At 39.6% G+C, this 24715-nt stretch overlaps 2 protein-coding genes across 2 annotated transcripts in view; one reads left to right on the top strand and one right to left on the bottom strand.

Moving 5' to 3' along the window:
• JAK1 (Janus kinase 1) overlaps nt 1–13425 on the top strand; it is a 37359-nt gene extending 23934 nt beyond the window's left edge. The window contains exons 10-23 of the mRNA XM_065409822.1: nt 62–168; nt 2145–2291; nt 3051–3138; nt 3713–3840; nt 4400–4535; nt 4971–5122; nt 6825–6975; nt 7837–7931; nt 8472–8664; nt 9293–9417; nt 10339–10511; nt 11122–11239; nt 11753–11863; nt 12647–13425. Coding sequence (XP_065265894.1) covers nt 62–168; nt 2145–2291; nt 3051–3138; nt 3713–3840; nt 4400–4535; nt 4971–5122; nt 6825–6975; nt 7837–7931; nt 8472–8664; nt 9293–9417; nt 10339–10511; nt 11122–11239; nt 11753–11863; nt 12647–12748 — 1826 coding nt within the window. The 3' untranslated portion in view covers nt 12749–13425. The remainder of the gene's footprint in view (nt 1–61; nt 169–2144; nt 2292–3050; nt 3139–3712; nt 3841–4399; nt 4536–4970; nt 5123–6824; nt 6976–7836; nt 7932–8471; nt 8665–9292; nt 9418–10338; nt 10512–11121; nt 11240–11752; nt 11864–12646) is intronic.
• A 3416-nt stretch (nt 13426–16841) lies between these two features.
• RAVER2 (ribonucleoprotein, PTB binding 2) overlaps nt 16842–24715 on the bottom strand; it is a 62693-nt gene continuing 54819 nt past the window's right edge. The window contains exons 10-15 of the mRNA XM_065409865.1: nt 23380–23645; nt 20235–20346; nt 19556–19701; nt 18819–18908; nt 18021–18146; nt 16842–16988 (exon numbers count right to left, since the gene is read on the bottom strand). Coding sequence (XP_065265937.1) covers nt 16842–16988; nt 18021–18146; nt 18819–18908; nt 19556–19701; nt 20235–20346; nt 23380–23645 — 887 coding nt within the window. The remainder of the gene's footprint in view (nt 16989–18020; nt 18147–18818; nt 18909–19555; nt 19702–20234; nt 20347–23379; nt 23646–24715) is intronic.

Below are 24715 nucleotides of genomic sequence, written 5' to 3'. Positions count from 1 at the left end.
TTAAGATTAAAAAATAAACTACAGCAAAGAATGTTTTCTCTCTTTCCTGTCCATCCTCCAGAAATCTCTAACTTGTTAGTGGCAACAAAGAAAAGCCAGGAATGGCATCCTGTTTGCCCTCTAGGTCAACTGAGTTTCCATCGAATCCTCAAAGAAGAAGTTACGCAGGTAAGTAGCTGCTGAATATCAATTTGCTTTGCTGATCCTTTCAGTTGCCTAATGTAACCAAACAAGAACGAAAAGCCTTCGTGCCTAGGGAAATAACATGAAATCTCAACAGTGAAAGGGTTTCCCATCCCCCAAAAGAGACTTTAAAAAAATTATTATTGGTTTAAAAGAGCTGTTAAGCCACCCGACATGAACTCAAGCATTTTAGCAATGATGGGTTATAGGCACTTGTATAGCAGGAAGGAAATACCCTATGTACATGTTTTTCCATCAGGAAGGAAAAACACATTTCCCAGACTGGTTTTGGGAATCTTAATTTTATCACCCATACACCCTAAGGCACTTTGTTTTGTAAAGTGTCTTATATTTTTAAAGGCTTGATTCAGTAGAGAAACACGGTACCCAAGACTTGAGATCTTGCCCAGTAGGAAACAAGAGGAACATTTAAGTGATTTAGGAGCTTAAGTCCCATTTTCAGAAGCGATGTAGGGATTTAGGAGCATAAGTCTGTCGAAAGTGAGTGGGATTTAGGTGACTATAAAGGTATGTCTATACTGCCAAAAAAAACCTGCAGCTGCAAGTCTCAGAGCTTGGGTCAACAAATACAGTAACTCCTCACTTAATGTTGTAGTTGTATTCCTGAAAAATGCTACTTTAAGCGAAACGATGTTAAGTGAATCCAATTTCCCCATAAGAATTAATGTAAATAGTGGGAGTTAGGTTCCAGGGAAATTTTTTTCACCAGACAAAAGACATTTTATATATATATATATATATATATATATATATATATATATATATATATATATATATATATATATATATATATATAAAAATACACACACACTATCAGTTTTAAACAAATAATTTAATATTGTACACAGCAATGATGATTGTGAAGCTTGGTTGAGGTGGTAAGTGAGAGGGTGGAAGAGGGTGGGATATTTCCCAGGGAATGCCTTACTGCTAAATGATGAACTAGCACTCAGCTGAGCCCTCAAGAGTTAACACGTTGTTGTTAATGTAGCCTCACACTCTACAAGGCAGCACGAGTGGAGAGAGGGGAGACAGCATGGCAGAGAGAGACAGAGAGACACACCCTGTGTATGGGAGAGAGAGATGCGCATTGCCCCTTTAAGTACGCTGACCCCACTCTAAGTACATTGCCTTTTTAAGTAGATCAGCAAGTTGAGACAGCAGCTGCTGCCAGCAAGCTCCGTCCATCCTGAGCCCTGTCTGTCCCCTTCCCCACTCTGTGGAGATGGGAGGCAGGAAGTGGGCAGGAGCAGGGAGGGGGACAAGCTGACATTAGCACCTCTTCTCCCCTCCCCCCCTCCGCACAGCAAGCAGGAGGCTCCCGGGAGTAGCTCCAAGGCAGAGGCAGGAGCAGCACAGGGCAGTGGCGGGAGGGACAGCTGAACTGCCGGCAATAATAATCAGCACATACATACTTTCTTTCTGCAAAAGATCCAAGGAGAATTCTCTGTTAATTTGAGAGAAAAAACAGACGACATTTCCTAATATCCCTGACAATGAGTTCCATTGAAATATTACTTGCTGTAATTTTTTGGTAACACTGAAGTAATACATCAATGTCATCCTGTTGTAAATAAGAGGCCAGTCATCATTAATTCACTTGATATTCATTCTAACAACATTAAATCATGCTGGACTTGTTTGGTATTAATGTAGATCTAATATCTGACATCCTATTAATACTAAATGAGTTCAGCATGATAAAAAATACCATTTTCAGAGAATACCAAAAGGAGGAATAATGAGCTGGCACTTACTGTAAAATGTTACTAGTTTCTCTTTGGTGACAGATTGCTGATGGTGAAATCTGAATAGTACTAAAGCAAGTGGAATAGGGAATTTTAAGTGGTTGCAAGGAGCGGTTTTAAGTATTTTTGTAGCTCTACGCCTGTTTCTTTGATGCCTTGGTTTGAAAATGCTGGTTATACATTACGTTTTAGGATGAGCACCTTGGAAGAGGAACAAGAACACAGATTTACTCTGGGATTCTCAATTATAAGGAAGATGAGAATGGAGGGTACCAGGATGAAAAAGAGAAGAAAGTCCTCCTCAAAGTCTTGGACCCCAGTCACAGAGACATTTCTTTGGCAAGTTCTTCCTCTTTTCAGTTCATAGTGTACAAACAAGTAGCCATGCCACATTATTCATGTTCAGATGTTCATTATTTAAATAATTAGTTTGCATACAAAACTGAGGAAGTTGAAAAGTTAAGGCTAGCATTTTGCATGCAAGATGTTATCGAACGTTCCCTGGCAATACTCATGCACCTGACAAGATCAACCTAATTTAGTCAGGAGTCAGTTTTTTCGGATGAGTCACAAATCCAGGCCCTGATCCCACATGCAAGTAACTTCTCAAGTCAGCAGTCCCACTGAGTTCAGTGGGCTATACACAGGGATAAGCGTTTGTTGTAACTACTAGATTAGGCCCTGGTCCTGCATGCAGTAGGCTTGGAGTCAGGATGCTAGAGTCTATCAGCACCTCTGACACTGGTTCACCATGTAGCCGCAAGCAAGTCACTTAACCTCTCTGTGCCTCAGTTTACTCCTTGTGAAGAGGAGCTGCTACTATACAGGAGGGTGGTGAGGCTTAATGTTGATAAGATGCTTTAAAAACCTTGGCTAAAGAGTTGGCACGGTATATAAAGTTTAAACGACAGCACTTCTACTGCACCGGTGTTTATGTAGCACTTTAACATGTTGTTGATCCTGCATGTTACAGGAGTCACATTGGTCTTTCCTGAACTTTATAATATTATGTCGCATTCAGTTGTTTCCTTACATGCCTTGCTTTAGAATAGCCACTGAACTGCTGGTATTTACTTTGACTTTTTCACTTTCTAATAGGCATTTTTTGAGACAGCAAGCACGATGAGGCAAATTTCCCACAAACACATCGTCTTCCTTCACGGGGTCTGTGTCCGTGATGTAGAAAGTGAGTTCGTTTAAAATCTGTAAATGTGGCTCTTATGAAGTGACGACATAAGCCGTTAAGGGAAGGGTCAGTCTTTTTGTTCAGCGCCTAGCACAACAGGTCCTCATCCATGACTGCAGTACGAATAATAGATAATCATCAAAGTAGTGGTAGAATTGGAATGAGGAGCCTTTCCTTCAGCTTTGTATCATATCAGAGTTTTTCCTCTTAATGCCACCTATCTTCTGGCAGTGTTTATAAGAATGGTTTCCTTGGGTCAGGAGACCAGGCAAGGTATTGACTTCCCACTCGTTGGAGTTTTGCCTGCCAGTAGAGGTTATCTCCTAGGTCAGGGTTGAGGAGGGGGCCAATGCACATACTGTACCTATTATGTGGCCAGTGGAACACTTTGTTAATCTGGACCCTTCACAAGCAGTGAATTCACTTCAGATTTAAAGCATTAGTACAGACACAGTGGTGTGGTGCAGATGCTCCAAAAAATGTAGCTCTCCATGAAAGACCCAGTTATGCCCTTTGGATTATTTCAGACATAATACTGTTGCTACATACTGAAGGCATGACTCTATTTTTGTAGATATCATGGTTGAAGAGTTTGTTGAATTTGGGCCACTGGATCTCTTTATGCACCGGAAAAGTGATGTTCTTACAACTCCTTGGAAATTCAAAGTAGCCAAACAGCTGGCAAGTGCACTAAGCTACTTGGTAAGTAGACAGCATGTTAGAGGGGGAAAGTACTGCCTGGAGGGTTTTTTGGGTCTAAATTGCAAAATTAGTGTGCAATAGCTGCCAGTGAAATTCCTTTTTCTGGGTATTGTTAAATAGAACACACAGGAACATCTGTGGTCTGGGGTGGGGTGGAAGTCAGACCTCCTTGTTGTTTTTATTATATTATTTCAAATAATGTCCAAGGCTCCTAGAGTAGCCTATTTAATGTCAAATCAAATACAGTGCCCATCTCTGTCACTGTGTGACCTCAGGCAAGTCACTTAACGCCCCGTCCTTCGTTTACATCCCTTATGAAAGAGGGATGATGATTCTTGCCCATTTTTACATAGTGCATTGAGAGCTGTGAGTGAAAGTGGCATATAAGGGGGAAGTTCCCCCCTCCACCTTCCTCTCATGCTCCAGGAGCATTTCTCCCAAGCTACTCTTTGGAGCTCAGCCTGGATACTTTACATCTCTCTCTTGAGCTGTGTAAGCAAATGTACTTGCATAGCATGGCTAAATCATTGTATTTATTGTAACCTTCTTTTGACTACAGGAGGATAAAGAGTTAGTACATGGAAATGTGTGCACAAAAAATATACTATTGGCAAGAGAGGGAATTGACCATGAATATGGTCCCTTCATTAAACTGAGTGACCCAGGAATTCCAATAACTGTGCTATCCAGACAAGGTACCGTATAAAACCAGATTATTCATTTTACTGTGGTTGGGAAAGAAGAGAGGAAATATTATTTTACCAGATAGTTCCTTCCAGTTCACAGCCTGGTATTTCTTTCTTCCATTCTGTACAGTTTTGAGCTATAGTTTTGTGGATACACATAGTAAAGTGGAATGTTGCTTACATTCAGTGTTTGTTGTATTTGGTTACTTTGTCATTCTGTACACACACACACACACACACACACATTGTAAAAAAGCAACATTGGGTTTAATGAGCTAATACAAGAGGAACCCCAGTTTTATGAAGATCTCAGGGCACGTCCAATACTTGTAACTAGTTCTTTGTTAAATTGCTGTAGTGCAATACAATGCTGAATAAATTGGCAGTTTTTCTAGCCCTTCATTGATATTAACTCCAGAGTATGTAAACTGTCTTTTATCTAAGAATGTGTCGAACGAATCCCTTGGATTGCACCTGAATGTGTTGAAGATTCAAAAAATTTAAGTGTTGCAGCAGACAAGTGGAGTTTTGGCACAACACTGTGGGAAATCTGCTATAATGGAGAAGCTCCCCTGAAAGATAAGACGTTAGCAGAGGTAAAAGTCTGTTTCATGAGTCTTACCTTGCTGTGTGAAATGCATCTTCTTTGGCACTTATTGTTTCCACACTAGAGTTGATAGTAGTTTAATATTTTCTGTTCAACCAGCTATTTAAATCCCATGTGAAAATTCAGTACAGGTGGGTTTGCTAAGGTGGATGCTGCTGCTTAGAATACTGCAGGTCTAAACTAGGAATTGGGCTTTGTCTGACAACAGAAATAAATAACTAATGCTTGACTACTGGCCCCGTATCAGCTTGTTGAATGTGGGATTTCTTAACACAGCGTAATAAGTGATTAGTGCTAATGCAGGTGCTTTTGAGGCACCCGCACCAAAGGGTTGCCTATATGACATTTAAATCACACTATTTATCCCAAAGCACTTGACAAATAAGACACAAAGATTCAATGAAATTTAGTTACCTGGGGGGAAGAGGGCAAGATCCAGCCAGCACACTGAATGAGCAGGAGAGAAGGGCATCTAGCCAGCACCGGCAGAGCAAAGTACTGCACTGACAGTGCCAGATGGAAAGCCCTCCCTCCATTTTGTTTGCCACAGGTTTCATTTATTTGCTAACAACTGTTCCCTTAAGCCACTCCCAAGACTCACAAAAGAAAAAAAAAAGACCCCTTATGATCAATAAACTGTCACCTCTGTGTCTGGATGTAATTGAACTAACTCAGCTTATTTTCTGAATAGATGACTGCAGTTCTTAGCTCTTAGAATCACTGACTCTCCCATGTTAATTAACACACAGCCCTCTCATTACCCCCAGCCATTCATCCCTTCAATCAGAGCTCTTCCAATAACACTGGCTTTCCGTAGTCTGAAACATTCACGGAGGTAGACAGGATTCCCTTCCCAAAACTATGCCATGCTGGGCTCTCTTCTTTCATCACATCCTCTCTTTCATGCTGGGATTTCTTCTTTCTTCCATCCTCCCCCAGTGCCTGGCTGACCCACTCCCTACTTCCTTTCCCCATTCCTCCCAGTCCTATGTTAAGACCTGTCGCTCCTCTGCCCTGCCCCCTTCCTCTCCTGCAAGCCTGGGCCCCCTACATCCTTGTCTGTCCCACTAATATTCTTTAATCAAACCAAAGCCATGTTCCCCCTCACCACTGCTGGGATCCCCATAGCTAAGATTCCATTTGGAATTCTTCTCCCTTGAAGTTCTGCTCTTCCAAATAAGCCTGCACAACAACTACTAAACTGTTCAAGGAAAGTATCTGGGTCCCTCAGCCACTGCTGGAGGAAGAGGTAGCTCAGCAGAAGAGCTGAGCTGCTGAAAGGAATTTGCTGCCTTGACAACAGTGTGTTCCACCATCCTCCTTTCCCCTCCCTAAAATGCTCCTTTTAACCAATACATCATGGGGGCAGCAAATCCTGAAGTTCCTAGACAACGCTTTTTGTGGGGGATGCAGTGGCAAAAAGATGACTTTTCCAAAAGGAGATATATACCAAACCCTTCTCAGAAATGGTTGCTCTGAGCTATCCCAGACTATGCAGAAACTAGTCTCCTCTGGAAGGTGACACCTGTGCAGAGTTTCTGGTGAAAAGGAACTGTTTTGTGGAAGCTGGGGTGGGAGAAAGATCAAAGTCAGATTTATCATGGAAAGTGTCTTACGATAGCTGTGGAGTTAAAGTATGGCTCTGTAATATAAGGTCTAATCCATGCTGGGTTTTCTGTCTTGAATTACAGAAGGAGAGGTTCTACGAAGGGCACTTCATGTTGGTAACACCATCCTGCAAGGAACTAGCTGATCTGATGAAGCAGTGCATGCACTACGACCCCAATCAGAGACCGTTTTTCAGAGCAATTATGAGAGACATCAATAAAGTGGAAGAACAAAGTAAGAAATGATTTTGCTTGTTAGTTTGATATTAAAGGAAGGTTGATTTATTTGGCTAAGTTGGTAACTTCCTGTACTAGCAAAGATTTACCATGACAACACATACTGGTAGCAGAAATTCCATATGTAATACTATTGAGGGGGTGAGTTTTATACTGTTGAAACAATGGGAATAAAACATGTCTGTGGGTATGTGGAAAGACTCTAATTTCTATGTTGCGTGTGGGTTAAAGAGCTGAAAGAATTGCAGCCAGTTTTGATATTGTGTATGTCAAGCTATGTGGGCCCAGTATGACTGGAGTCATTTGGGAATCTTAATCAGGGCACAGATGTAGGTACAGAAAACTGTGGATCTGATCCAGTTTGCAGAGAAGTTGCTAAAGGGCATCATGTTTTCAAAGGAAACTTGACATTACTTTGGACTTCTCTGCTCCCATTACTGAATAAGCCTCTTACTTAGTCCTTATTCTGTTAATTAGCACTTTTCATGTTCAGAGTGCTCTGTCAGACACTAAACAACTAATCCTTATTTCCCATCTCTGGAAGGGAGATGTGGGACCACCCAAAATACTCATCCCCTTCTGTAGATTGGGCAACTAAGAGTCTAAATCTGAATCTTGGAGAATAACCCACAAGGACCCAGTAGCTTAGCAGAGCTAGGCATTGAGACAAGCAGCAGAGCAGGAGGTGGGCAAACAATCAGTGAGGGGAGGGAGGAATCTTCTAGCATTCAGCAAGGAGAAGGAGGGGCAGGGATAGACATGAGTCAAGAGCTTTGGACAGGAGTAAAATCTAAGGAATAAGGGGGCTCTGTGGGACCCTGTCTAACTTGGACTGTGTTGATGCTGTTTTCTATGTCAGATCCTGATATTGTCTCTGAGAAGAAGCCTTTCGCAGAGGTCGATCCCACTCTCTTTGAAAAACGATTTTTGAAAAGAATCCGAGATTTGGGAGAGGTAAGTAGAGTGGTGTGTTTAAGCTGTGACCTCAAGAAGCAGACATATGACTGAGCCTTGTCTCTCACTGACACTGCTCCCGGGCTCCTTTGGGCGCCCTCACTGCCTGCCAACCGAGGAATTCTCCCAGTGCAGAGGAGTGTTTGTGGAAGAAGAGGTGGTGTGCACTTTTAAGCAGATAGCTCATAGGGCTGTTGGAGGGGTGGGGAAGGGGATGATTTACAGGTGCTCCACTACACAGAGACTGTGATAGCGCAAGTACAGGCATCTAGGCTAACCCCTTCAGGATAAAAAGGACCGAGCCAAACATGGAAGGTGCACTCCACACACAGATTTGGGGAAAAATCTAGCCAGGGGGGATTAGAATTCACTGGTAATTTGTTACCCAGAGGAGCAACATCACCAGTCGTCTCTTTTTGATGTACCCTTTCTGTAGCATGATGAGAAAAACTGAATTGTAAATGCCTGAAGTATTGCACTGAGCATTATCTGGCTAGTGATCACAGTCCAAAATGGTTTCCTTTTTTCTTTTAAAATTAGGGTCACTTTGGCAAGGTTGAACTCTGCAGGTATGATCCAGAAGGTGATAATACCGGAGAGCAGCTGGCAGTAAAGTCCCTGAAACCTGAGAGTGGTGGGAATCATATTGCTGATCTGAAGAAAGAAATTGAAATCTTGAGGAATCTTTATCATGAAAACATTGTGAAATACAAGGGAATTTGCATAGAAGATGGTAAATTTTCAAGTAGAAGATTAAAAATATAAGATTTTTCCTTCTATGGTTCAGCATAAAAACTTACTCTGGATATGAACTTAGATTTTTTTCTTCTTGGTATATGAGTTAAAATCTCACTGACTGCCCCCTCACGAAAAATGTGTGTGTAGACAATTAACTATGGCTCAGTTACAATCCCGTGGAAAATAGAGCGTTTGTTAAGGAAGCACAGACATAATCATAACTATACCTCATATCAAAGCAATTGCAGTGCCCAATGTTACTGAGGTCATATTTACATTAAATCCTTTGCTTGGCTCTGTCTCATTAAATATGTCTGCATTCTTCAGCTGTCACAATGATCACTATTTTAAAAAGTCAGTATTTGGCTGGGAGCCACACTTACCTGCCTTTTGAAGTAGGGTCTCTGTCTTCTTATAAATTTATACAGCACCCAGCACCATGGGTGTTGCTGACACTGATTGGTGCCTTGGGGCAATACAGCCATGAATATAAATAATTCCAAGTATAGGAAAAAAACCCGGTATCTTAGATGCCACTAAGGTGGTAACTGTTGAGCAAGCCTGGTAGGATGAGTGTTGGAGTTAAAGCTATGGCGAAATGAGCATTCTTACTATGTTTTCAGGAGGAAGCGGGATTAAACTCATAATGGAGTTTCTTCCTTCTGGGAGCCTAAAGGAATATCTCCCACGAAATAAGAGCAAAATCACCCTGAAACATCAGCTAAGATATGCAGTTCAGATCTGCAAGGTAAGCCTGGAAATGGAGTCTTTCAGCAGCACAATGTCTGTAATTTGTAAGTACTTGAAAAAGGGGGGGGGGGGGCGGTGTACATGGACAAGGTCCCTGCTCCTAGGGGGTTTGCATTACTTATGTCTCTTACCATGTGTCCAGCAGCTGAAACATAATGGAGATATCATAGTTATCAGTGCGGAGAGCTGCTGCGGAGTGAGCTCATGGAAAATGAGTGGTTTTGAAGGAGGAAAGGAAGGGTGGTTGACACGCAGAAAAGCTGGCGGCAGCTCCAGCAAAGAGGATGGGAGTGAAAAGTTGCTAAGCAGAGATGTGGCAGGACAAAAGGGAGCATTCAGGAGGGGGACCATGGGAGGAGCTCAGAGGAGCTGGAAACAAGAGCCAAGCAGTAGGCAAGAGGAGAGCTGTGCAGGATCTCCGAAGCAAGGACAAGGAGTGTGCACTTGATACAGAAAATGAGGGAGCAAGTGGAATGATGTGGTCACAACAGCAGGAGTGGAAGTGTGTGTTAGGAAAGTGAGGAGAGGAGGTGACATCCAGTTTGTGAGCTTGGGAGAACGGTGGAGTAGGCAGTGGTGATTGGCGATTAGATACCATTTTAGATGTATCTAAATTTGAAATCAATGGGTCATTGGGGAGTAGATGCTGGAAAGACAGCTAGGTGCAAGACTGAGCAAAGGCCAGAAAAGCAGATCAGGCCACCCAAGGGCAGAGTTTAAAGGGAGGAGCAGCTGAGGACAGACTGACAAAATGGAGGAGAGGGGAGAAAGAAGAGCAACCAGTAGAGATGATGAAGGTGTCAATAGTGAGTGAGGTAGAAGAGAAGCTGGAGAACTGATTTATAAAAGGAGGTGGGGAAAGTAACATGGACCTGAATACCCGGGGTGTTAGTGTAACCGACTTTTTCTCCCTCTTCAGGGAATGGATTATTTGGGCTCTCGTCAGTATGTTCACCGGGATTTAGCAGCAAGAAATGTACTTGTTGAAAGTGAGAACAGAGTGAAGATTGGGGACTTTGGCCTCACCAAAGTAATTGAAACCAATAAGGAGTACTACACCGTCAAAGACGATCTCGACAGTCCAGTGTTTTGGTAATGGGATACAACAACTCAGCTTCATTAAATAGTCTGTGTAATGTAGTTATTTAACCTGCTCCAGGAAACTAACGCTTTCTGGAACTGTTTTTCTGTTTCAATAAGTCATGTTTTCCAAAGTTAAGTAAAACACACACACAAATTCCATATAGCCATCCACCCCTCTTATTTTGAATGATATATTTCTTTTGGCTTATATGCCAAAGTTGGGGATGGATCACTTGATGATTACCTGTTCTGTTCATTCTCTCTGAAGCACCTGGCATTGGCCACTATTGGAATACAGGATATTGGGCTAGATGGACCTTTGGTCTGACCCAGTATGGCCGTTCTTATACTGATGTGCTGCATAAGGGTTTTACCTGGATGGTATATTTTGATTGCTTGTGCTGCAGCTCAAGCCTTGTGGCAAGAGAGAGGGTGTGTGTGTGTAATTCCTTTTATATACTCACATGTTGATTTATTCCACACAAATGATACCATAGGCAGATTATTTTAAATGCATGCGGGTTAAGCCATCAATTTTACCTTTTACAGCAAGAGTGTATGTATTGAGTGATTTGTGCAGCACTTACTGAAATTTACCAGAGCCATGTTACATCCGTAGGTATGCTCCAGAATGTCTGCTTCAGAGCAAGTTTTACATTGCTTCAGATGTCTGGTCATTTGGAGTGACGCTATATGAACTACTGACATACTGTGATTCAGAGTCTAGTCCAATGGCGGTGAGTGGTTGTGAAAGGAAATGTTACTTCAACATCAGCAATTGAATTTTAATCCAACACTAATTCTGCTCATAAATATCTTGAAAAATAGCAACTTGAGCTTTGTTTAAAAAGACGGGACCTGAATCATTACCTTATTACTTACTCAAAATCAATGAAGAGGTGGAATGAATTTCTCTAGCTTATGGAAACAAAAGGTCCGGAGTGCTCTTTTCAAACATGGACTCTCGCATCTGGATGCTCAAACCATCAGTAAACGTTTTTTTGCTTAAGAACAAATACGAGTATCTACATGCGGGTATTAGGTGTCTCGTTAAGGAAGCCATATTTAAAAAATTGTACTTCCTGTATTCTCATGAGAGGATGGGAAAGAAATGAGAATACTGTATGAATACGGGTTTATAACTAGTCTTCATTTTGAGATTAAGTATTTCTCATGTCAAGTTTAACTGTTACGGATTCATTTGGCAAGAATTATAAATAAATGATCCATGTGACTTTTACTTGTTACAGGAGTTTTTGAAAATGATTGGCCCAACTCAAGGCCAGATGACAGTAACGCGGCTTGTACGTGTATTAGCAGAAGGAAAACGCTTGCCCCGGCCACAAAACTCCCCAGAAGAGGTATAAACTAGATTGATAGCCAAATGTATACAAGCAAACTTTTCTGCTCAAGCTTTCTGAAGTGTTATGTTAAAAATAAATGTTCCTAATGAGATTCCAAAGTCTGACACCTCCACGGAAGCAAAAACCTCTAAGGTCTGAGTCCCATATAATTCATTATATAGTCCTTTGATTTCTGAAGTATAGAGCTGGTGCATGTACTACACAGAGGCTGTGTTCATACAGACACGCCATTCACGCCAGTGGGTCAAAGTGGGACCATCGATACCATAACCAAAGGCCTCTACCCCTTGTGCTAAAGGACAGCTCCTTTTCCGTTTCAGAAGCTGGAGATTAGTACCTGAGCCAACTCCCACTGAAGTCGTTTGGATGCTTCCTATTGATTTTAGTGGGAGGTGGATCAGGCTTTTAGTCACTAGTCCCCAGCCACTAGCAGCACCTGTGATCACATTCACTAAGCTGATGTTAACTCTAATACTTTACGGCTCACTTGTTCTGTACAGCATATGGCCTGCAATGCTATAAGTACCCCTGAATCAAGGTGGTGTAGTTGTTTCTATCTGTTCTCATAGCTGATATACCTGACACCACTTCTCAACCCAGATGGACAACCTTTGATTTTAAAATGTAACGGAAGCTCACTTCAGCTCAGATCATCAGCTAGTGTAAATCCGCATGGCTCTGTTGGCTTTAGTGGAGCTACTCCTGTTTACAGCAGCTGGTCTTTATTGAGAAAATGAACAGTCTACTATTCACCCTTTAAATTTTTTTTCTCATTCCTAGGTGGACCAACTGATGAGGAAATGTTGGATATATAATCCAGGTGACCGGACGACCTTTCAAAATCTTATTCAAGGATTTGAAGCACTTATAAATAAATTATAATTAACATTTTTGTATTGTCAGTGCTTTAAATGTATGTTAAATATAAATGCCCAGGTCCTTTTATTTTAACTACTGTAATTTGTACTCTGGCTATGCTAATACGTGTTTAAGGGTTTCTTTTTCCACTGGTTTCCCTTTTTTGGTGTAATGAACACTTGGATCAAAATATTTAAATTCCCTAGCAGAAAATCTTTAAGCACTCTGCCCTTGGTAGGGTATTACTTATTAAAAAAGGCTTGTTCATTGATCAACCGGTCCAGCACTTAGATTATACTGAACTAACACAAATTGGAAAGAACTGTGTCAAGCAAGGGAATTTATGATGGTCCCAAGTCACATTGCACATCAACAGATAAAGCACATTAAACAAGTGTTCTGCAGCTAGAATGATTTTCTTGAATAACTAACTCAGAAGATTGAGCAGAACTTTCCATAGCTATTTAATTGCTTTTCAAATAATTTTTAGGAAAGTGGTAAGATTAAAAAAAAAAAAAAGGTGGGCAAAAAAGGTCATCTTTCAATGCATCTGCATTTCAAAAATATTTTGGGCACATAACATTCAGTTAGATACTGTATCAATCAAGGTTATCTAACCAAAAAGCTTTAACCTACAATTTGAAGTCCTGAGTTTTTATATTCAAAAAATAAAATCTATAAATGTAAATATTCCAAAAAAAGCATTTACCAACTTTTATGAATCAGAGGGGTAGCCGTGTTAGTCTGAATCTGTAAACAGCAACAAAGAGTCCTGTGGCACCTTATAGACTAATAGATGTATTGGAGCATAACCTTGACGAAGTAGGTATTCACCCACGAAAGCTTATGCTCCAATACATCTGTTAGTCTATAAGGTGCCACAGGACTCTTTGTTGCTGTTTACAACTTTTATGAGTTTGCATTTCACTGCAGAAACCCAGTTTCTTACTACAGCTTTTTTTTTAAAACAAAACAAAACAAACCCCCTAAGCTAAATACTTTCCCCATTTTTATTGCATCCTATAAACTCAATCCCAATGAGGATTTTCCTGAAAGCCATGTTTTTTTGGGCCGGACATTTTTCTGTCCTGCACGCCATTGCATTTATTAACACCTGTTTAAAAAAACATGAGGAACAAAAATTAAATGAGTATTTAGATTATTCACTTATTGCATTAGAAACAGCTTTTGGACCCCAATTTGGTATGCAGACTGCCAAATTATACAATTAACCAGTGGGGCCAGACTGGGTCTGCTTGAGTTCTATGACCATAAACAGATTTTGCAGTTGAATCAAGGACACGGAAGTCATATAATGTGACTTTGGCAAGCTTTTATTGATGGTAGATTATGCAAACTGGCAACCTTTTGCTAATCCTCTCCCTAGAATTTAGGCAATATTGTCTCCCCCAAACCTGGATTCTGAAAATGCTTAGAGGGCACACTGAGTGGCAGTAATAACTGAAAAATGTTTTTACATATTAAAGTATAAATGTAATTACTGAACCCCAAACAGGTAGGATTCATTTTTACAGTATTATTTTTTATTTCTGTACTTCACTTATGAACCTGAGTAGAATCTATATGCACTTTGTTACTCTTTATACAAATTAATAAAGATTTTTTTTCTTCATGTGTGTGTGTGTTAATTATAAATTACATTGTGCAAAGCTGTTACTTTTTTTAGGGAAGATAAATTTGAAATTTTGCTATAGCACCCTGGTGTAAAATGATACATTACGTCTTCCACTAAGTGAGAATAGGCTGGAGATTTTGTGCTTTCACACAAATTCCACTGTAAATGGAGCAAAAATTTATTTTGTTGAAAAGGGTAACAGTTCTGAAAAGTTGCAGATACAATAGTTTAAACAAAATACTACAGGTGAATTTTCAACACCAATCAATACATACATGTATAATCTAACAAAACCAATCAAATGCATTGCTATTCTGCTGTCTTAAGACAGGCGTGCAGAGCATTTACATAACACAGCAACTGTGTTTGCTAAAAAAGTCCTGACTCTGAGCTACTGCAAAAAACTTTGAGTTTATTCAAGACATTTTTTTTTTAAATCAGTAAACTTTAAACATGGCTTAAAAGATAACCTTGGAATAAAGAGATTAAAATAAATTTACAGCCATTACATGACGGGAGCACTATGAACATCAATTACACTATTATTGCAATTTAGTCAAAGATGGAAACATTGAGTTGCAAAGGGATTACAAGAAAGTTAATTCACATGGTCAGCTGGCAAGTGTCTTATTCATAATTTAACTTATATGAATATTAGTAATGAAAACATGGATTTCCACCACTGCAGATAGAAAAATTGTAGGCAAAAAATAACATTTGATTTAAGGTGATTTGGTGATAGGACTTGGAGCTGGTAAATCAAATTTAAGATAAAAAAAACAGTCAGAGAGAGAGAAAAAAAAGTTTTGAAAGTTGCTGAATGGACCTCTCAGCCCAGTGCACAAGTCAGGGAGAAAGAAAAGCACTAGGCAAAGGCAAAAGACTATTCCAGTTCTGGCTGGTGGAGACTGAGTACAGTACTAGTTATCATACTGCAAGAGAGGTAATTCCTTGGAGAAAATGACCCTCTGTATATTATTAAAAAAAAAAAAAAAAAAAAAAAAAAAGGCAAGAGAATGGGGGGTAGCAGGAACAAGGAAGTGGGAAAAGTTCATGGTGAGAGAAGGAGTCTACAATGAAAATGTTTTGAAGGGAGGGGTTCAAAAGGGATGGAATATATATATATATATATATATATATATATATATATATATATATATATATATATATATATATATAATATAAAGTAGGTGTAAATAATAAACCCAGCTGTCTCTATGCTGTATCATATGCACCATACTCATAAATGCCAGTGAGAGCTGAGTGAGTAGAGATTAGTCCTGTCTAAAGAGGACTATTTGATGCAAAAAGAACATCATGAAGTCCATGGGAATCAAGGGCATTCAGAACTTTGAGTCCCAAATGACCAGTGGGGATAGCTGAAGCAAATTGTAAAAGTAAGTTTGACACCTGGAGACAGAGTAGAGTTAACGTTAAAAACAGGAAAGTGGGATTAACAAAACCAAACTAGGACAGGTGTAGTGGGCTTGGGCAGCATTTACTCCTCTACTGTCTGAACAACCCAGAAATTAGAGAAAACAAAATCAGGTGTTAAATTTTTAGCTTCTTTTTGAGCAACTTTTATACTGATCCGCTTACAAAGTGGTTGCAATTATTTTGGTTAGTTTTACTGTTCCTGCACATTGAATTTTCATCACCAAGTGGAGGGTAGCTTTTAGATTTTAGTTTTTGGGAGACTCTCTCACACCAGTTCAAATCCAGTGGTTAGCAACACCTAGTATTTTACACAGATTTCAGAAGCAGATTAGGGCAGAAAAATTCATTCACAAACAACTGCATATAAAAATGACAACCACCTCTTGGGACAGAATATCAATAGCTAAGATTACACCTTTGTTCTAACTAGCGCCTATGAACTCTAGATTGATGCTGGTAGGCTCACAATATAACAAACTTATTTTTAACAAAATGTTTACTGAAAAGCTCATGGGCTCTGTTAATACACCTGGTGTCTCTCCAATGTTTTGGGGAAGATTTTTAAAAATATAAAGACTAAGTGCAGAAGGCTCAACTCTGGAAAAGGTAAAACTGAAAAGCACACTCAAGATTTTTTTTAAAAATTATGACTAAGACAATCTCACCTTCCTCATCTAAGGAACAAGGGAAAAGTCTCCTTTATCACTATTTTCATTGCTTTTTACTGACATGATCAACAATCACCAAAGGAAACTTCTTTGCAGGCATAAGATAATCATTGTCAATTCTGACAAGTTACAGTAAGATCATGTATTATGAGAGACACCATTGTATTATTTAACAAGGCAAATAATGAGTGAAAAATGTCCAACTAGTTGTCTTTATTGCTACGTATAATTTATTTGGAAAATTTGCCTGAATTGTTCCTTTTAGGAATGTGTCACCCTATATAAAGATGGATGGGTATGAAGTTAAGGCAGTAATAAATACAGAGGTACAAAAAGGTCACCTGTTGGCTTTAAGGCAGGATTGGTTGATTGGATCTCAATAAACACGCTTTTTTTTAAGATAGGATTCTGCATAATTTGATGCTGTGCCCTGTGTGTGCTGGCCAATATATTCAACTGGGCTAGCTTCTGGGGAAGAAATGAGGTGTGAGGAACTTCGCTTTTCACTTCTTACTGATGCCACCTGTGCAAAAGAAGAAAGTAAGTGACAACCCAAACTAAGTGATCAGAGAAAACAGTACCATTTGTGTTTATAAAGAGTTCCAAGCTGAGGTGTTTTATACTACGCACGAATGACATTAGCTATTTAGTCTAGAAGTTCTAATCATTGCCACTAAGTGCTAATATCCCAGTCCATCCTGATTTCTTTAATTATTTTATTTTTATACAGACACATATCTCAGGATGTGGTCTCTTTGAAATTCAGCTCTGAAATGTGCTTTACAGATGCTGTAAAAAAATGTAGTGAGGGCTTGGGTGTGGAAATAAAGAGCTTTCTTTATTTCGGGCAACAGGTTAATCAATCATCTAATGCCAGGATTCAGACAAGTCTCTGGATGCCCAGGCACACTGTATATTTGTTTAGTCCATGCCAAAGGAATGGTCTCTGACTGCCTTCTATGGAATGTGGCATTAATACAAGCTTGGGACCAAGCTGTCTAACATCAGCTTCATCTAAGAACTTTGCTCCTATAACTAGAAAAAAGGAGATTGAAAAGCAGCTGTTATCTCAAACACCTGAACTATTTCTTTCCTCTCTGGGCTATGATAACTCTATCTGGATGGAACCTACTGACAGAGTTTCTGGCCCTGTGTTTGGGAACTTAAAGTGAAATCCTTTACTATGTGCACAACGCACAGCAACATCCGTAGCCCTTCGCCATCTTTGTTACAAGGTACATCTCAGCCAGTTCTTGCCAAACAAGTGCTACCACCAGCATCTAGATTTGATCCTTCACAAAGCCAGGGCTACCCTGAGACTTTCCTAATCAAGATGTAAATAGAAAAGCTTTGGAATTGGCTTGGTAGGTGCCACAAGGTTCATGTTTGCCCTAGTTTACCAAAACATTTTGTAGTTGGCACAATACTCATTTAGACTTTCAAAAGTCCTAATTATCTTTTAGCCACTTGGTGGCAGCAAGAGACAAACAAGGCATGCTACCACCTGCATCTAGATTTGGCCATGTCTGAAATCACTCTGAGTTTCTCCTCTCACCTTATTTAATGGATTCTGTGGAGTAAGCTGAAAGCTGCCTGGCTGGCATGATCCCTGGGTTCCGGTGTAATATGAAGGCATAACCTGCAAATAGGTATTGTAGTCTCCATAAGATAGAGCAGGTTCCTAAATGGAGAAGAGGATCCATGATAAACCAAAGGTCAAAACAAAACTATTTATTTTTAAGTAATTACTCTTATTTGACTATAGTAACTATCAGTGGACAGATATGGAAATATCTGAGTCAAACCAAGTTTCTAAAGGAAAGAATTTTTAGTTCAGAACAGCTCAGGCCTACAGCAATTTATCTCTCTCATTGAGTCTGATATAGGAACTTTTAAAAATCTCAATGCACACAATCCTTTTAAAAAAAAAAAGGAAATTTGGTTTTGTATTTTTTAGATTTTGCCTACCATTTGCACTGCAGCACCTACTGGGGATCTATAACAATGTGAGAGCTAAATAGCTCTTGGATAATACCTTAGTGGGAAATAACTTGATAATCTCTTGTTCACTTATGCTGTTCTATGGCTGCAATGTATGATCATTTTTAGTGCACTCCTGCTCTATTTTACAGCACATGGTGAAAACTTTAGGTTGTAGGATCCTAGGTACAGGAAAGCTTAGGGAATACCAAAGACTGAGTGTTTGGGATCCACACGGTGACTCTCCGGCACCATTTTCCGCACACAATCTGGTCCTTTCTGTTTACAATAGCGCTGAAACACATGTAGCATCCTAATGCTAAAGGAGAGAAGCAGTCAACGGAAATGTGAAGGAAATTCATTTCACTTTTACCTCAGAAGCTTCATTTTCAAATTCACCTACTCTTGCTTGAGTAGCGTTGTATGCCTGCGCATAATGCTGATACCACTGCTGGACAGCCTCCTATAAATGAAAAAAACTTGTTCACTTCATCTGCCTGCTATGGTGATTTTACTTTATGCCAATTTCCCATGACCTTCACAGGGCACTAGATTTAATTAAAGACAAAAGCACTCCAAGACACACAAAAACAGATTTAAAACCAATAATAAAAATCCAACAGAACAGTTTAAATATATGTTTTAAGTGATTATGTGGTAGGTGTCAGACTGACCACACTAAAGTCTTCTACTCACCCAGAAGATATAGAACAATTCTATGTCTGAACCTCATCTAGTATAGTATATGTTCGTGATGCCCATTACACCTTAAATAACTTGATTCGTTGGTTTGGAATTTGTTTATCTTATAGCTCGTGAAAAAGACTTCATTCTGCACTTGTCATCTAAATTGATACCAGGACCTGAGTGATAATATCCTCTTTATTAACGACATAAAAATTGATCAAAATGCTCTATAATTTATAGTACCATTGAGCCAAGTAACTCCATCATCTTCACAGACCTATGGGATGTCTTTACAACAGGTCCTACTCCAAGTAGAACACAAAACAACCACATGCAACTACAGTGTAACTTCAGTTATCTATAAGCAATAAAAATATACCAAGCACCCCATTACAGGAAGGAAAGTATTGTTAGCTAACATACCTGTGTATAATCCCCATACTGTTGAGAATAATTAAAGTAGTTTTCCATTGCATGTCGTGATGTAGTTCCCTGAGAGACTGCAGCATCCACTATGTTGCTTGAAAGCCCAGTGTGCTGCTGTGTACTAGTTGCTTTGCTGGCAACTGCTGCTCAAAACAAAATTAATATATTCAGTTTTATAATACATGCTGTGCAACCATTAAGGGGCACACTTTGATCTTGGATACACTTGTGTAAACCAAGAATATTGTCACAGACCTGAAATTTATTACTCCAGATTTACACATTTAACTGTAATCAAAATCTAGCCCAAAATATAAAAGATCTTATGTTTGATAGAAAATAGTTTCTAGAATGTACATAAATTCGGAACAAATATGCTAACTCTGTACATTTGCATTAGAAATACTGCAGCACATAATATCTCTTTACAGATAAGTAATCATATAAACTGTATTTTTCCAACTAGAAAATTAGTTATGAGGGTCTTTTATATCAATTTACTTTTCTTCTCGGTGCAAGTTCTTTGAAAGAGAGAATCCAAGGTTTTATTAATGACAAATGCTGTGGTTGTTGGGATCATTTAGTAAGCAGAAAAACAACTTACCACACTCTGCTCTTGAAAGCCTTAAATCAAATCACAAGCTGTTAGACCAGCGTCTGCGGAATGGCTGCTTACCTGAAAGACATACACCACGCAACACGCTTGCCAAATTCAAGTAGGGATTGGTACTAAGACGGATTTCTTTGGGTGGTTCCCCCAGGAGCGAAGTCTGGTTTTTTGAGGGAATCTGTAAAAATGTTATAAATCGTCATTCATTCCATTTTTCAGCTATCACTCAAGTCATAAGTAAAACAAAAGCAATGACATGTGCTTGTCTCTACATGACTTTAAAAACATGCAGATTCCATAGGTTTTACAGCAGACTATCTCCACATCGATCCTGAACTGAATCATCTGAACAGACTGCTCAGATTACAGATATTTTTTCCTAACAAGTAGTTTGTCAGCCAAGTGTCTCTTTGGACCAGCAGGGAAGGGTTGGGGAAGGGGGGGAACTTGCAAACTTAGTTTACCTGAGAATATTTAAAACCTCACTAAAAGCCATCAGATTAATACGCTAACAGTAAGCATGTGATAGACGACTAGCTTCAACTCAAGTCTCTGGCAAACCAAGGACTGATGAACTCTGACTTAGGGAGGCAGAATTTTCTCTGATGTACTAATGTAAAATGCCTTTCTGATCAAGCTGCTTATCAGCGCTAGCACTACTTACATTAAAGGGAAAAATAGTTGGGAGCGGGTCTGAGACCCCAGGACTCACTCACTCCCCCAAACCAGCAGAGGTGTGTGGGCTCCTGGAACTGTGATGGACTGAGTCTATTCTGCTAGTTTTTGCTTCTCTGGGGTGCTAGGTCCTTAACAGGGACAAGCTGTTTCAGGAGGAGAGCAGGAGCTCCAGAGGCAGCCTGCCTGCCCAAAGGCCACCCCTAAGGGTATGTCCATGCTACATTCCGGAGCGAGCGCCTAGCCTGGGTCCGCAGACTCGGGCTAGCAGCGCTCTCACTAGCGTGCTAAAAATAGCGGTGTAGACATTGCAGCTCAAGTCTGGTGAGGGGCTAGGGAGGGAGGGCAGCATCTACACAGCTATTCTTAGCACGCTAGTGAGCACTCCACTAGCCCAACCTTACATTTAATTTGTTGATTTACAGCATAAAAATATACCCAAAATAGAGCTACATGTGCAGGTGGCAAATTAGTTAGCTAATCCTACATAGATTCTAGCAACATTTAAAACTCCTGTCACAGCACCCCCAACACCTGCCAGAAAACATTGTTCTCGCCACTTTTGAGAGATGGGTCTCCTGATAAGTCATAACAGTGATGCAGAAGCACTTACTATTAATATTAATAAACACAAAGGAACTGGTCTATGCTGAGGCATATGTCACCTCTCAAACTGTAACACATGGGAACTGAAAATCATCTCTTTTACAGGCCAATCAGAACACTGAGTGAGATTCCACAGAGATGTACTGAGTATCCTACCTAGAGGGCAAACTATTGGGCCAAATTTTCTGTGGGCATAAGATCTCAATGGCATCACACCAACAGATAATTTGGGCCATAAATTTCAGAGGATTTTTACCTGCTTTTCAATACTGGGTGTAATCTCTTCACTGTTAATATACATTCAGGTTCCTAATTCACCTGGTAATCACATTTGGTACATCCGTTTGGGTTGGAAGTTGGCTTTTTCTACTACTAGTACCAAGGAGTTTATTCAAATAAGGGCAATTTGTTGCCCTTAATATTTAAAATCATAATTAAACATGCAAATGAATTTGCATGTCTAAAATGGAATTTAATGCTCATGAGAAGTGCCAGAATGTCAGCCTGGGAAACTGAAATCCTCTCTTTAGTCAAAACACAGTAAGGCATGAGTCCCACCTCACACTACCACTGTAGCGGAGCCCTATTCTGGGAAAGGTTCCTACCTCAGTGAGTCAGGAGGTGGTTCAGTCTCCAGGCCCATTCAAACCTTGGGTTCAGTTGACACTGACTATGAGGGGAAAACAGTTAGTGCCATACTATTAGGAGTTTCGTGATACCTGTCCACTGGGAACTGGACTGAAGACAACACTCTCTCAATTCCACAGAGACCACTGAGCAGCCATCCCAGAGTATGGATGGGCTGATTTCAAACTGGAGAACATATAATCACTTGAAACATGTAGCCCCGTGTGATTTTTATATAATTTTATTCTAAATCCATTCTGTTAAAAATGTACAAATCTGGAATGTGCTACTAATGCACTCGCCTTAGAAAACTGGCCCCTGTATCAACTGATGCAAAAAAGGAAGTAACTTTATTAATATCTCTGCCAGAAAGGCTGTCCAAAAGTATGGGATTCAAAACCTCCCAAGATAACCTGCAGATTCACTTTTAGAATACTTGATTATCTGGAGTTTTAAAAGTTTATTTTCCTTTTTTATCTGTATGAAAAGGTGAACGGAAATGCTGATTTGATTAAAATATACAAAAATAATCTGTTTAAAATCCCAAATCACTACACTAACATAGATTTAAAAATTAAAATAATTACATATTAAATAAATGCTGAAAACAGAATGTAGCCGAAGACACTGCTTAGGTGCTAGTAATCTCAACTGCTTCAGGAAAACAAGAAAACTTAAATCAAAACATAATAATCTAAGATATTTCAAGTTTTCTGTAAATGTCAAATGTTTAAATAAATACATGTACAGAATCCAGTTAATGGCTGCGAATCTCAAACAGTTTTTAATAAAGCATTTCATTTCAGCTTTAATTTTTTCTTCTGCATCCACACACTTTGAAAGAATAAATACTAAACCTGATCTGATGTCAAGGAAATGCCAATTGTGTTTTAAGAGGATGCACACACACACACACACACCCTAACCTAGAGGTACTGTTCTAGTTTACAGTCACTGAATTGCAACACGAGTTCCATTTTTACTGTCTAAAAAGGGCATTTCCTGTAGCTTAGATAATTTCATCATTACATATACAGAGGCATGTACATGAGGATAATAGTACTATAGAAAGATTCCTCTTTGTTAATTCATTTTGACAATCAAAAGACATTAATGTTTCCTTGCTGTAATTCATAATCCAAATGACCTTAAAATGCTTTATAAATCATTCTATGATTCAGTAAATATTATAATGGAGATACTGCAAAAAGAAAATGCAGTTAACTTGTAATTGGAAGAACAACAACAACAACAAAGGAGGCGGGAGTACGGGAATGCAAAATCTATGTCCGGTTTTTCTTACCCCTGAACTTGTATCAGTGCTTTTTGGCTGACTTTGCTGTTGGGGATGTTCTGTGCGCAAGCCTCCAGCAGTAAAATTTGTTAAGCTCTGAAGATAAGCCTGCGACCCTGAGCCAGCTCCTTCTGACAGTCCCACTGTAGTTGATTGTTTATCCTGAGTATTATTTTGCCCTGGCATAGCTTGTCCAACAACGGGCTGATTTGGAAAGAATGGCAAGATGCCCATCCCTGTTGCTGCTGTTGTTCGATTTGGAGTCACATTAGATGCTGCAGTCAACCATAAATGGAGAAACCTTTCTGTTAGACAAGATTTATCAGAACATTTTACTTGTGGTTTTTATTAAGTGATGACAAAAACATTGAGAAATCTATTTCAGAGCTGTCACAAAACAGTTAATCCTGATGCTGGTGGCCAGGAATGCTGCAGTAATAAAAACCTGGAGCTTAATTTAAAACTAAAGCTAGATCAGAAAACTGTAACTGTATTTAATGCTATTTCAGTCTAAACATCTGCTAGGCTAAGAAGTTAAACTGACCAGGCTCTGGTTCATTTGTTTTTTCTGCTACTCAAGAAAGCTATGAACAGCAGCAGCGGCGGCCCCTAAATGATCTGTCTGTGGGCTCAGGAAAACTGCACAGCATCAGTTCACACTAGGAAGGTTTTCTTCACAACCTGAAGGGCAAGAAACTCTTTTTTTAATTAAATGAAGGCTTAAATTCTGCAGAAATTGGTGGCCTAAGTCTCACTGCTCCACAGGAAAACTCTTCTACTTACCACTGGTGAGTGCATTATTCAAGCCTTGTCTAGGAATACTGTAAAATGAAGTAAGGTGTCTGAAATCATTTATTTAACAAGACTTGGGTGCAATCAATGCAGAGTGTGGGGCTGTTAGTAGTCCCCAAAAAACCCTGGGTGGAAAATAAGAAGTTATACTAAACAGAGTCATCTCCGATCTTTCCACAGACAGCTTAAGGAATCACTGTGCCAAGGAATTTGCAACCAAAAGTCACATCCATCAACACTTAGACAGTAAACCTCTAATGCTTAATGGAGTGAGCACAAACAAACTGTTTGCAGAGCTCCTCGACTAGAGGAGTTTATTCACCTTGGAATAACAAGTCTAAAAAGGCAGATCCTGAATAAAAAAAAGTGGCTCCAACCTTCCTAAAAATTGGTAATATCTGTGCAAGTAGAGTATTAGCATCCTGAAAATATTCAAAAAATGCCACAATGTCTTCTGCACCAGGTGAACAACAGAGAGAAGTGAGACAGAGGAGAGAAGATACTGGTTTAAGCAGGAAATTCTGCAGAAACTTTTGCAAATCATCAATATGAA

The sequence above is a fragment of the Emys orbicularis genome, chromosome 8 (assembly GCF_028017835.1).
Source record: "Emys orbicularis isolate rEmyOrb1 chromosome 8, rEmyOrb1.hap1, whole genome shotgun sequence".
In the NCBI taxonomy this organism is placed as follows: Eukaryota; Metazoa; Chordata; order Testudines; family Emydidae; genus Emys; species Emys orbicularis.
This window is presented reverse-complemented; position numbering and strand designations above follow the sequence as displayed.